Consider the following 13,155-nt stretch of genomic DNA (forward strand, 5'->3'; position numbering starts at 1 on the left):
CAAGCGATGCGCACACGTCACCCACGCGTATGCGTTACACGGGTCACGTGACTTCATTAAAGTGAATACGCTGGGGGCGATTTCTGAGCTGGAGGAGGCCCAAATCCAACTTATTTCTGATGCTTTTGAACACAAGGATTGGAGGGGAATGAACCAAGTAGTCATAGTTTAGTTTTTCATCATGTTTTAGGTTAGAATTCTAGAGAGAAAAGCTCTCCATTCTCTCTAGAATTTAGGGTAGTTTAAGTCAAGTTTTCTTAGATCCAAGTTTTATATCCTGTTTTTAGTTCAACTCTCTTTATATTTTATTGTTCTATTGTCTTAATATTCTTATTTTCTCTTGTTATTTTCTTTACTTGGTTGATTTTGTGCTTATGAATTCTTGTAGATTTTGATTTTCTTTTAATGTAATTTCATGTTTTCATGTCTTTTTATGTTTATCTTATTTTTTATTGTTGATCCCTTGTTTATGTTAGTTATGTGTTTCATTAATTCTTGTAATTTTTTATGTCTATACTCTTAGCCTAGGCTAAGGGAATTGAGTGACCTTGAGTCATTGGGTCTAATTGGATTGGTAATTTGGGAATCCTTATTGGTCAATTTGATACCCATTAACACTAGCTTACTACTAAGTCAATTAGTAGCTAGGTTTGAAACTTATGGGTTGATGTTGATCAAGCCTATTTGACATACTTCAAGCATAGAAGTAGACTTGATGGGTTTGATCCCTCATAATTGTCAATATATGGTTGTTAGACAAGGATGGTGATCTCAATTTCTATGCGTTAGCCAAGAGTTCTTTTCCTTTCCTTTATTAGTTAATTGTCATTTACTTTCTTATTGTTTACTCTTCTTGTCAATCACTAAATCAAACCCCCGTTGTTCCTTTATAGACAATAATTGAGCACTTCATTGCAATTCCTTGAGAGACGACCTGAGGTTCAAATACGTCGGTTTATTTTTATTGGGGTTTGTACTTGTGACAAACAAATTTAAGCTTTGATGGAGGATTACATGTCGGTTGGGAACTATACTTCGACGATATTATTTATGTGAAATTTCTAACTGATGAAAATCCTAACATCAGATAGCAGTGTGAATGTTAGTTTAGAAATTCCCTAAGTTAGATTACCCCATTTTGTTATGGTTTTAAATTTACTTATGTTTTAAGCTTGAATCTCATGATGGATATGAAGCTCTATGATTGCCTCTGGCATCCAGGAGTCTTATATCTTACATTACTGGGCGCTGTTACCATACTGAGAACCTCCGGTTCTCATTCCGTACTTTGTTGTTATTTTTCAGATGCAAGTCGCAACCCATCTTGGTGTATTTCTTGATGGTGACAAAGCGGATGACCTTATTCCATTTTGTTGTCATTTTGGGTTATTTTGACTAGTTCTCTCATTTTTGTATTTATATTTTGCCTTAGAGGTTTACTTCGAGAGAGATATTCTGTATATGTTGTTTTAAGTTCAAAATTATGTTTGTCTGTATATAACTAGTTAGTCTAAACTCCGCGGGTTGAGGCTAGTTCCTATAACTATTATACTCTCTTATACACTTATATTTTGTTATCTTATATCTATATCTCGAGCTTTAAGTTTGTAGCTTCGTGTGAACGCTTTCCGCTTTTGACACTCAATTTTTAAGCTTAATTCTTCATTGGGGTTCTAGAATTATTAATTCCTTTCTATATATTTATTTATGTATAAGCCTTAGGATTGTCGTAACCTTTGATTAACCTTAGGTAAAGCTTAGGGTAATTAGGGTGTTACATTTAGTGGTATCAGAGCGGTTCGTCCTCGTGAGCCTGAGGGATGGACCAATTGTGCTTCATTGCATAACTTTGTGTCTTTTTCTTTCATGCTATTTAGGTTATCTGTTTGATATTTGCATAGCATGTTTGTTTGCGAGTGCCTTTTTGGGATAATTGAAGCACTAGACTTTTGATTTTGAGACTGATCACCTTGATATCGACTGTTTAGTGCTTAATGTGGGTGAAAATGAGGAATTGGTTGAGCAAGAGAAAGGGATCCTTGTACCAATTGAGACACCATTCCAAGAAGATCTTGGTGAAGGAAACACTCCAACCATCACACAACACCCAAGTCTTGATATCAAACAAGTGAAGGCAACTAACAAAAGTACTAAAAAGAGGATTGTGGACCAAGATACGAAGGACAATATCTATGATGAAAAAAATGTCAACCAAAAGCAATCCCACCCTTACCCCCAACAAGCAAAGCAAATCAACCCAATAACAAAAGAAAGCTTGATGGGAAGAGACCAAAACAAGGGACATCAACTTCCTCCTTTCTCCCCTTGAGATTATTCCTCTTAACAAACTGGAAGAAGAGGAAGAAATTCATGAACAACATGTCAATCTAATGACATTAAAAGAGTGCTTGTTGGGAGGCAACCCAACTGTAGGTAACATTTTCTTGCTTTACATAGTTTACCTTCAAATAATTTGGCATGTGATTGCATTCTAAGTTTGGTGTTGCTATGCAACAATTTGATTTTCAATCTTCACTGGGCACTTGCATCATTCTAAAATAAAACTGTCAAACTAAGTTTGGTGTTGCCACTTATCTTTTACGCAATGTATCTTGTACACACCACGTATTAATGCAATCACATTGTCTTTGTTTTCTTTCTTGTGCCTTTATTTTTACTCTTAATTTTGCTTGCTTAAGCACATGCATTACTCACATCTTATTGTTTACGACATTCATGACCCATCATAAACCCCATCACCACTGTTTTATTTGTTGCTTGAGGTCAAGCAATCATTCTAAGTTTGGTGTGGGAAGGGGAAGAATAGGAGGAAAATGACAACAACAATAAAGATCAGCTACAAGGTTGTAACGTTTCTTTTCCTCTTATTTGTTTCTAGTACTTCAAATTGCATGAGTGTCTTATATTTTCTTAGTATGCATGCGTGATTTTCCCTTGTGAATAAGCATAGTTTGATGTTTTTGAATTGTAACATGTTGCTGTGACATTATGACTACCATCTTGAATTTTTGTGAGTCAAAGTAATTAAGTATCATGATCATAAACAAACAAGGTAATTAAAGAAGAAGTTAGCATGAGCATATAAGTATTGCAAGGCTAGCATGATCAATTTTTTTTGCTCAATTGCATTAAAATTTGTTTAATTGAGGTTTTCATCTAGGACATTTTATGAAATTTTTTAAATCTTGAAAACCTTGAAAAAGCAATGTAATAATGATGAAGTAAAGAAAAAGGGAAAGAATGAGAAAGTTGAAGGCTCTGAGTACCAATGACAATTCATCAAGTGCAAAGCACTCCCTCAAAGCTCAAGGCTCTGAGCATCAATGATTGAGTGAATCAACCCTATACACTTGAGCGACTAGAGCGGATACACATCCGGTGAGGGTTCGATTGCTCAATTACATGTCTTCACCTATAATCATCTCTTTTCTTGCAAGTTTGTAAATTCTTTTCAATAACTCGATTCAATTGTGGATTTAAATTGATTGTGATTGCTTTAGCCCTTATGTTTGTATTTGTACTCTTGGAAATTGATTTATTTTGACCAAGTAGTTGCATGTATGTAGATAGATTGCATATAGATAGTTTGCATGTAGATAGGATGCATTTAGGTAGTTTAATTGCATTGAATAAATGTTATTACCCCTTATCTCTTTCTTGGTTTAGTATGAGGACATACTTGGTTTAAGTATGGAGATGTTTGATAAACTCCAATTTTGTGGTTTATCTTGTGTTGAATTTGGTGGGTTTTATCAACTTTTCTCACATTTATTCAATGAAATAGCATAGTTTTATAATTCTCCCTAATTTGTGCTTAATAGTGAAACATGCTTTTTAGATCTTTAAATTGCTAATTTTAATTCACTTTAATTCCATTCCATGCCTTGATATGTTTATTGAGTGATTTCAGGCTTATAAGGCAAGGATTGGATGGAAGAAGTGAAGAGAAAAGCATACAAGGTGGAGAATTCATGAAAAATGAGGATTTGCAAAACTCAAGGCCACGCGCACGCGTCACCCACGCATACACATGAGAAGAAATTTTGCCAGCGACGTGCACGCATCACCCACATGCACGCGTGACACTGGTCACGTGACCACATTAAAGGCAACACGCTGGGGGGCAATTTTTGAGCTTTCTAGGCCCAAATCCAACTCATTTTTGAGGCTATTTGACGCAGAATTCAAGAGGAAACAAGAGGGGAGAAATTAGTGTAGTTTAGGACCATGCTTTAGGTAGTTTTCTAGAGAGAGAAGCTCCCTCTTCTCTCTAGAATTAGGTCAAACTCTCTTAGATCTAGGTTTAATTTCTTGTTTTCAATTAGTTTTTCTTGCAATTTCTTGTTCCTACATCTTTGCTCTCTTAGTTTACATTGTTAATTTCTCTTTTATGCATCTCTTTAGTTTTATGAACACTCTTGTTAATTTTAATTTCGTTTAATGCAATTTGAGGTTTTATGTTCTTTTCTTGCTTGTTTGAGTTATTGTTGTTAATTTCTTGCATTGGGTAGTTGTAGATTTTATATTTCTTGCAATTTATCATGCTTTCCTTTTATGCCTTCCAAGTGTTTGACAAAATACTTGGTTGGATTTTAGAGCAATTTTTTAGCATTCTTGGCTTGGAAAGAGAAATTGGGCAATCTTGAGTCATTAATACCCAATTTAGATTGGTGATCTAGAGTGATTAGTTAGTCTTGTATCCATTAACATTACTTATGGATTGGGATTAACTAGGCTTATTTGACTTTATCTCAATGTGAAGATAACATTATACCCTCTTCCGATGTTGGAGATGATGAAATAGGACTAGCTCTTGTTAATTATTGTATGATAATTAATGACTAGGATAGAAAGCCTTAATTCTCAATCCATGCCATGAATGTCTCTTTTTAGTATTTGTTATCTTTAATTGTTTTCTTTACATTTCATGCCTTTTTAATTTCTTGTTTTATCAACCCAACACCCGTGAATCTCACAACCAATAATTGAGCACTCGATTGTAATTCCTAGGGAGAATGACCTGGGACTAATACTCTTGGTTATTTTTATTGGGTTGAACTTGTGACAACCAAATTAAACTTTGATTGAGGATTGTTTATTGATTGGGAACTATACTTCGACAAGATTATTTGTGTGAAATTCTTAACCAACGAAAAATCTCTTTCTAGTGCCAGGCATGAAAGTGCCAGTACACTGATTTAGCCTGGAAAGCCACGTCACAGTCATGAAAGAAATCCTCAGTGCCAGGCATAAAGTGTTGATCAATGAAAGCCGAAGCATCAAACCTCCGGTCCATCACAGAAGGCATAGAACCCTCCTCCACCAAATTTTCACTGCTAGCCTCCTCCGGCCTCCTCCTTTTTGTCACCACCCAAAGTCACCGGGCCCAGAGCAGTAGGGGCACCGCCCCCAACCCCAGCCGAGGCCAGCTCCGGAGAAACGGTGCGAGAATCATCGGCAGGACGGGATGAAGGAATTGAAGGAGAAGCATCTGAAGCCACCTCTCGGTCCATGGTGGCCTTCAACCTCGCCAGTTGTCAAACCACCAGCTATTTCAACTGAAAAAAGGAAAAAAGAAGCATATGTCCCCAAGCCATCAAAATGGTTGAAAATAAATGAATAACAAAACACACACCAACGTAAGTGATGAATGGGATTTTTGATGGTAAAGAATTTCACAAATGAAATCTCGTTACTAGTATAGTTTCTAAACTAACAATAATCCTTTCTAAACCCCTAATAATCCTAATAACCGAAGTATTTAAACCTCAAGTCGTCTCTCAAAGGAATTGCATGATAGTGTTCTTGTTATTGGTTATGAGTTGTATATTTTGGGGTTTTGAGATAGGAAACATGAAAAGTAAATGGTAATGAAAATCAAATGATAAAGCGGTCTTGGCAAGGTATGGTGGTCAAGGATCTCTATCCCTATCACTAATCACAACATGGTAATTGCAAGGATCAATCCCATTAAATCATCCTCTAACTAGTAAAGGAAGGTCAAATGAGCTATATCAATCCAAGTCTATAGGTCCTAGCTATCCACTAATTGAATTAATGAAGGCTAGAGTCAACGGCTACCAATCATCAATCACTTGGGCATTAGTAACTCAAGAGATCCTAAGTTACCATCTCAAGCCAAGAACATAAAATTCTACTCTAACATCCTTCCAAGCATTTTATCAAACAATTGGAAGGCACAAAAAAGAAGCATAGTAAATTGACAAAGAGAATGAATTCTAACAATAATCAATTGCAAAGAATTAACAACAGCAATTAAGGAAATCACAATTAACATTAATTACCTTAAATTGCATTAAAAGAAAATAAAAGGAACAAGAGTAGATCAACTACAAAGTATGAAAACAAATTAAAGGAGATTGCAACAAGAGAATAGAAGAACAAGATGTATAAATGTAGAATTGAAAGGTAGAAGTAGATGAAAAGCAAAGATTAAAACCTAGATCTAAGAAATTCTAACCTAAATCTAATCCTAATTCTAGAGAGAAGAGAGAGCTTATCTCTCTAGAAAACTAACACTAAAACTAGATCAAACTCATAATCATCAAAACATGCCTTCCCCTTCAATCCTTGGTCCTTTTAAGCATTTTGGCGCCAAAGTTGGTTCCAAACTGGGCCCACAGCCTCTGTGAATTTGCTAGGCACGATTTCACTTAAAAATCACGTGCCAGCACCGACGCGTATGCGTACAGCACGCGTGCGAGTCCATGGTGTTTTTACAATCCACGCGTATGTGTCTAGTGCACGTGTACGTCCATGGACGTATCCCAAATCTTTAGCTTTCCATGATTTCTCCACTTTGCATGCTTTCTCTTCACTCCTTTGATCCATTCTTAGCCTTTTTCAATTTGAAATCACTAGCGAACATATCAAGGCATCTAGTGGAATTAAAGGAAGATTAAAATTATGAAGTCAAGGGTCTAAAAGCATGTTTTCACATTTAAGCACAAATTAAGAGACAACCATGAAACTATGCTATTTTATTGAATAAATGTGAAGAAAGATTAACAAAATGCTCTAAATTCATCACAAGATAAACCCTAAAAACGGGGTTTATCAATAAGTCTGGCAGGCCACGGGGTCTCCCAAAATGTCCTGGGGGTTCAAAGGACGCTCCCCGAAAAGGTACCAAAGGACACCAGCGTTGTCCTTGTCTTCCAACAAACCCTTGTAAGTAACCTTCGTCAAAATCGACGGCCTAGCACCAAAGTTCCAATACGTCGAAAACCGGCTCTCCCCCTCTAGCGTCAACCAAAAAGGATGGTGCCCCCGAGCAGGGCGCACCTAAAAATACTCTCTCCTAAAACCATGGAAGGAGTCCTCATATAAGCCAAATATACATCGATGGGTCTGAGCCCTAAACGATATATACCCCTTCTTATGTTTCCCCTCTTTGGTTGGCAAAGTGCACAACAAAAAGTAAAGAAAGACGTTAATGGAGATTGGAAGCTCCAGATACTCACATACAATCTCAAATGTACGCATCGCCGCCCAACTATTCGGGTGAAGCTGAGAGAGCGCCACGGAACACTGGCTCAGCAACGCCTGAACAAAGAGTGAAAAAGGGAGTCACACTCTAAGTCAAGTAAACATCAACTCAAAGACCCACATCCAGTCCAGGACGGTCGGCGAGTCGAGATTCAAGTAACAAACCCTTTCATCGACCCCAGGGAAGGCGAGCTCGTATTGACGCTCAGCATCACCACCCCACATACTGCCCCCTGGTCGCGGAGCCACTGAAGATCCACATCCGTCATCTGAGACGACACCCCCAAACATGAATAAAGAGAAGGAATGCCCCTGGCCGGAGCTATCGGAGCACTCACACCCTCAGCCCTCCTTCTAGTGCTAGACATACCTAAAATAGGAGGAGCACCACCATCAGCACACTAAAGCTACACGGCGAGAAATGATAGAGAAAATGAAAATTACCACCATCTACCACAAGCTACGCCTAAAAATAATGGTGCTCACCCGCCCCAAAATAAACACCACGAGCGCTATCCAAAACTCAATACTAAAAAGCAAAGAAAAAAGAGCGACAATCCCAGCACATGCAAGAAAAGTAAAAATAAACAAAGATAATAAAAACAAAAAAGAAGGACACCAACCTGATACAACTAAAACCGAGTCGAAGTAGAACACAAAACCAACGCGCGAATGATAGAGAGAACCAAGAACACCAAAAGCAGAAGACGAAGCGGTTCGATTGATAGCAAAGGTGGAGGAAGAGAAGTGAACCCAAAGAGAGGGAAATGAAAAGAAATAAAGAGTTACTAAAGCGTTTTCGAAAATAAAGGTCATGGTGAAAAGAATGAAACGTCCCCTCGCATTTAATGCCATTATGACGCATTGAAACACGCAAAATCCCCTTCGGGAAGGGTAACGGGCATATGATAAGACGCTCGAAAATAAGACCTAATCCGGCATAAGCAATAACCCCCCCTTCGGTGTGGCACCGAGATCATCTGCCCACGAGCGTGGTCCCTGAACCAACCACCCGAGACCTGGCATCCTCCTATAGACTCGAAAACCCCGATAAAAGCCACTAGACGGCAGGCAAACGACCTCCAGCGACGAAGACCGACCTTGCTCGCTTTCCCACTGCGGGGGTAATTGTTATGGATCTGGCCCACGGATCCTACATTTGGAGCAGCCTCCCAACCCGATTATCCCGGTTCAACCCACCTCCCTCTTCTAGAAGGCCCGAACTGGCCTACTAGGCTCTTTAACCAAGATTCGAATTTGAATACCTCCCTTATCTTAACCAAATAAGATAAGATAAGATAATTACCATCGCCTATATATAGGAGAGCTCCAGGCCTCCTTAGGTACGTCATTCACTCTACACACCTTATACCTCTCAGATCCATTCTGACTTGAACATCGAAGTATCTTTGCAGGTACCAACCCATTGCTCCATGTCAGATGATCTGACCATTGTTTCGACCCACAGGTTCACGATCCATCTCACAACCCGTACCGGGGTTCTCCAGTATAGTTAGCTAGAAGAGGGTTTGTTTTGCACTATTTTCCTAAATCAAAATAAACATGTAGTGCCACTGTTATTAAAAGGAGAATACGAAAAAATTTCCAAAAGGAAAAATGGATTTTTTGAATAAAGATATTTTTTGGACAAATAAATACTAAAATGAATAAGAGGGAAGAAGATAAGAATAGTGACATTTTGTTGAAGAAGATTTCAGAAAAATGGGTTGAGCATAATAAGAACAGAGATGCACAAATAATAAAATCAAGTAAACAGTAAAAAAATCAAGTAAAAAAAATATACCTATGGAATGAAAATATAGTAAAAATTTTGGAAATTGCTACAACAATGAGGTGCAATTTTATTTTTTATTTCTCCTTTTATATTTTGTTTATGTAGTTATTTTATGTCCAATCTCATAAATTTATGTGTCCAGTTTCATAAATTTAAAGTTTTTTAGAATTTTGCAACTTTTTCTTTTATTTTTTTGTTTTTCCTATTTGGTAATAAACATAGAAACTTTGAAAGAAAATATAAAATTATTTACAAATTATAACATAAAGATTTTTGTATCTCTCCCTCATCTTTCTCTATTTCTCTTAGTTTCTTTTGTTTTTCTTTCTAAAAACAAAGAATAAAAGAGAAAAAACTAATAAAAATATAAAATAAAAAAGATGAAGAAGAAAAAGAAAGAAGAAGCAAAATAGAAAAAATACGAAGTAGAAAAAAAATAGTAGCCAAAAGAAAAAAAATAATAAATGTTATAACAACAAAAAAAGAAGAAATGCATGACACTTTTGTTTAGGTAATTTTTTTTGGACCAATGAACAACTAGACCATTTAGTTGGACTTTACCGTAAAAAATAATTTAATTGGTTTTTGGGATTTAAAAGCCAAACAATTATTGGCTAAAATAATTTTTCTTCCTAATTTATTTGTCCAAAAAGTCGTTTCTATTTTCTTTAAGCCATGGGCACCTTTAGATACATAGTTAGAAAACAGAACCTTAGAGAAAGAAGTTCGCTTCCGCTCGTTACATCCATCAATATATTTGATTAATGCTTAAAATATTTGTGTTTACAAGAGGGATAATAATATGCTATATGAATATGCTAATTATTAATAAGAGGGTGAGTATTAAACTACAAAATAATTAGCACTACTTTCTCGTGGTTCTGACGGAAGCATCATATGCACCTCCATTTAATTTTAGCCTAGCTAGTTAGGCTCTAACTATGTATATAAATATGGCTTGATCATTATGTTCTTCAACGTCTCAAGTTAAATCGCACATATATTGTGGTCATTCTTTACACTATTAAGGGGTAAGGCTACAAAGGGAGGCTAAAAATGCCTACACTTGTTGCCCAGCCCTATTCTTTGAGCCTCAACCCCGTTCTTACTGCGTCAGGCGTTAAGAGCAAACCAGTAACTTCATTGTCCTCCGAAGGCGATGGAATCTTTGGTTACATTCAATCTGTGATTCATGACAAACAAGAAACGGAATCGCCGTTCATGGTTCTCGATTTAGGGGTAGTTATGGACCTCATGGACAAGTGGCGCACGATGCTTCCAATGGTTCAACCGTTCTATGCGGTAAAGTGCAACCCTGACCCGTCCTTGCTTGGATCATTAGCAGCGATGGGTTCGAGTTTCGATTGCGCCAGCAAATCAGAGATCGAAGCAGTTTTGTCCCTCGGCGTCTCGCCGAATTGCATCATCTACGCTAATCCATGCAAATCGGAGTCGCACATTAAGTACGCCGCTAGCGTCGGTGTCAACGTAACAACCTTTGATTCAGAATATGAGGTTGAAAAGATCCGAAAATGGCACCCTGAATGCGAGCTTCTTCTCCGCATAAAACCTCCAGAAGATGGTGGTGCGCGATGTGCATTAGGTCGCAAATATGGCGCACTACCGGAGGAAGTTCCGACGCTCCTCCAAGCCGCAAACGATGCAGGCTTGAAGGTCATCGGAGTTTCCTTCCACATCGGTAGTGGAGATGCCGATTCGAGAGCCTACCATGGCGCCATCGCTGCCGCTAAAGGAGTTTTTGAAATGGCTTCTCAATTAGGCATGGCTAAAATGCACGTGCTGGATATTGGTGGAGGCTTCACATCTGGCCCAGGGTTCGATGCAGCTGCAATGCACGTGAACAAAGCTCTTGAATCCAACTTTGGAAACGAAGAGGGCATAACGGTAATTGGAGAACCAGGCCGTTACTTTGCGGAAACGGCTTTTACGTTCGCGACAAAGATCATTGGGAAGCGCGTGAGGGGAGAGTTGAGGGAGTATTGGATTAGCGATGGGATTTACGGGAGTTTTAACTGCATAATGTTCGACTTTGCAACCGTCACGTGCAGGCCTCTGGTTATGTGCGGTGAGAATATGGTTCCCATGTGCTTTAAAGACTCGAAAACATTCTCGTCTACTGTGTTTGGGCCCACATGTGATTCGCTTGATACGGTGCTGAGGAACACGCAGCTTCCCGAGCTGCATGCGAATGACTGGCTTGTGTTCCCTAACATGGGTGCTTATACCACCGCTGCAGGGAGCAATTTCAATGGGTTTAGTGCTTCAGCCATCACTACCTACCTTGTATATTCAACTCCTATAGCCTAGGGAAAAGACTTAGTTATGAGTTCTCATCCATATGACTTAGATTAACTTGATAGGCTACAACAAGATCTATATTTTGTAATTTTGAATTATACGTCTACAACAAAAGTAGTAGCGTGAGGTTCTCAATCTCAGTTTGCATCTATGTGTGTGTTTTTTTTTCCTTTTTGTTTTTTTTTTTTTATCTTTCTTTTTAATTTGATGACCAAAGTTACGGGTAAGAAATTAAAATTGATAATAGTACAACATTGCATTTGTTAATGCATCTGAATGAATATCATTCGTCAAATTTAATTTCAAAAAGCATCACCATTCTTTACCAATCACCAACAATAATTTTCGTCAAAGAATAAAATTTCATATAACATGAGATATCATGACAAATTTTTATTTATTAGTTTCAACTCGTTTTGTCTTGGCTTTGAGAAAGATAATATTTCATGATATTATATTGGCATGGGTGCAACCAGGGACGGATCTACATCTAATGGAGGCAAGTATCCTTACTATAATTTGGAATTTTATTAAGTACACTACAAGAAAATAAGCTTTCTATCACGTTTTTAAAGTGTGCCAAAAAATGCAAAAAAGCGTGCTGATAGCTTTTCGTTACGCTTTTTGAGCTATCGGCACGCTTTTGAAAGGGTCACATTTGCAAGCGTTTCGATTGCTCTATCGCCACGATTTTGTTGATCTATTGACACACTTTTTTATTGGCACGCTTACATCTCTTGCCACTTGAAAAGCGTACCAAAAAGTGCACATATCGCCACGCTTCCAGAAGCGTGCCCAGTGAAATGGTTTTGGCTACATTTCAAAAGCGTGCCGATAGAGGAAGATATGACTACGCTTTTTAAGCGTGCCGATTGAGGAATATATAGCTACGCTTTTTAAGCGTGCCGATAGAGGATTACGAGAAGATATGGCTACGGTTAAAAAGCGTGCCAATAGCCAAAAATATGAGTATAAGTTGGATCAAAATACTTATGGTTATACTTGCCTATAAATCTTCTTAATTAAATATTGCAAAATTAATATATAATTTTAAATTAACCAATCCAACATACATAAATTTTTATCATATTTGTTAACAAAAAAATAAAATTTATTATTTGAAAAATACAACATAGATATCATTAAAGCTGCAATAAAAGAAAAAGTCAAAATTTGTGATTCGAAGAACAAGAAAACTGTTTTTGTCTGAAGACCAAAGCAGCTTTGGCTCATTTACACTTTTCACAAGTTCTGATATGAGTGACTCCACACCTTCCTCATCAATGACCAAAACCACTGTTTCAGCTGCCTCCTTAGCTAAAGCTTGATCCTCCTAGAATATAAAATAAATAAAATCAGATTATGTATTCAAAGAACAACTTCTGCTCCACTAATAAAAGAAATTCTCTTTACAAGTCACTATCAATTAATGGCATGTGCCAGCGTTACTTAAGAGTTAGTATTATAACATAAAGCTTAATCTCAAGTGACATTTCTTTACCACCTACGTT

General features: G+C 37.5%; 1 protein-coding gene across 1 annotated transcript; it reads left to right on the top strand.

Annotated features, from left to right (window-relative positions):
* The first annotated feature begins 10,240 nt into the window (after positions 1 to 10,240).
* On the top strand, positions 10,241 to 11,793 carry LOC112790660 (ornithine decarboxylase). Its single transcript, XM_025833172.3, has one exon. It carries the CDS (start codon positions 10,382 to 10,384, stop codon positions 11,651 to 11,653), a length of 1,272 nt encoding a protein of 423 aa, XP_025688957.1. The 5' UTR covers positions 10,241 to 10,381; the 3' UTR covers positions 11,654 to 11,793.
* Positions 11,794 to 13,155: the final 1,362 nt, after the last annotated feature.

This window comes from Arachis hypogaea, chromosome 3 (assembly GCF_003086295.3).
Source record: "Arachis hypogaea cultivar Tifrunner chromosome 3, arahy.Tifrunner.gnm2.J5K5, whole genome shotgun sequence".
In the NCBI taxonomy this organism is placed as follows: Eukaryota; Viridiplantae; Streptophyta; class Magnoliopsida; order Fabales; family Fabaceae; genus Arachis; species Arachis hypogaea.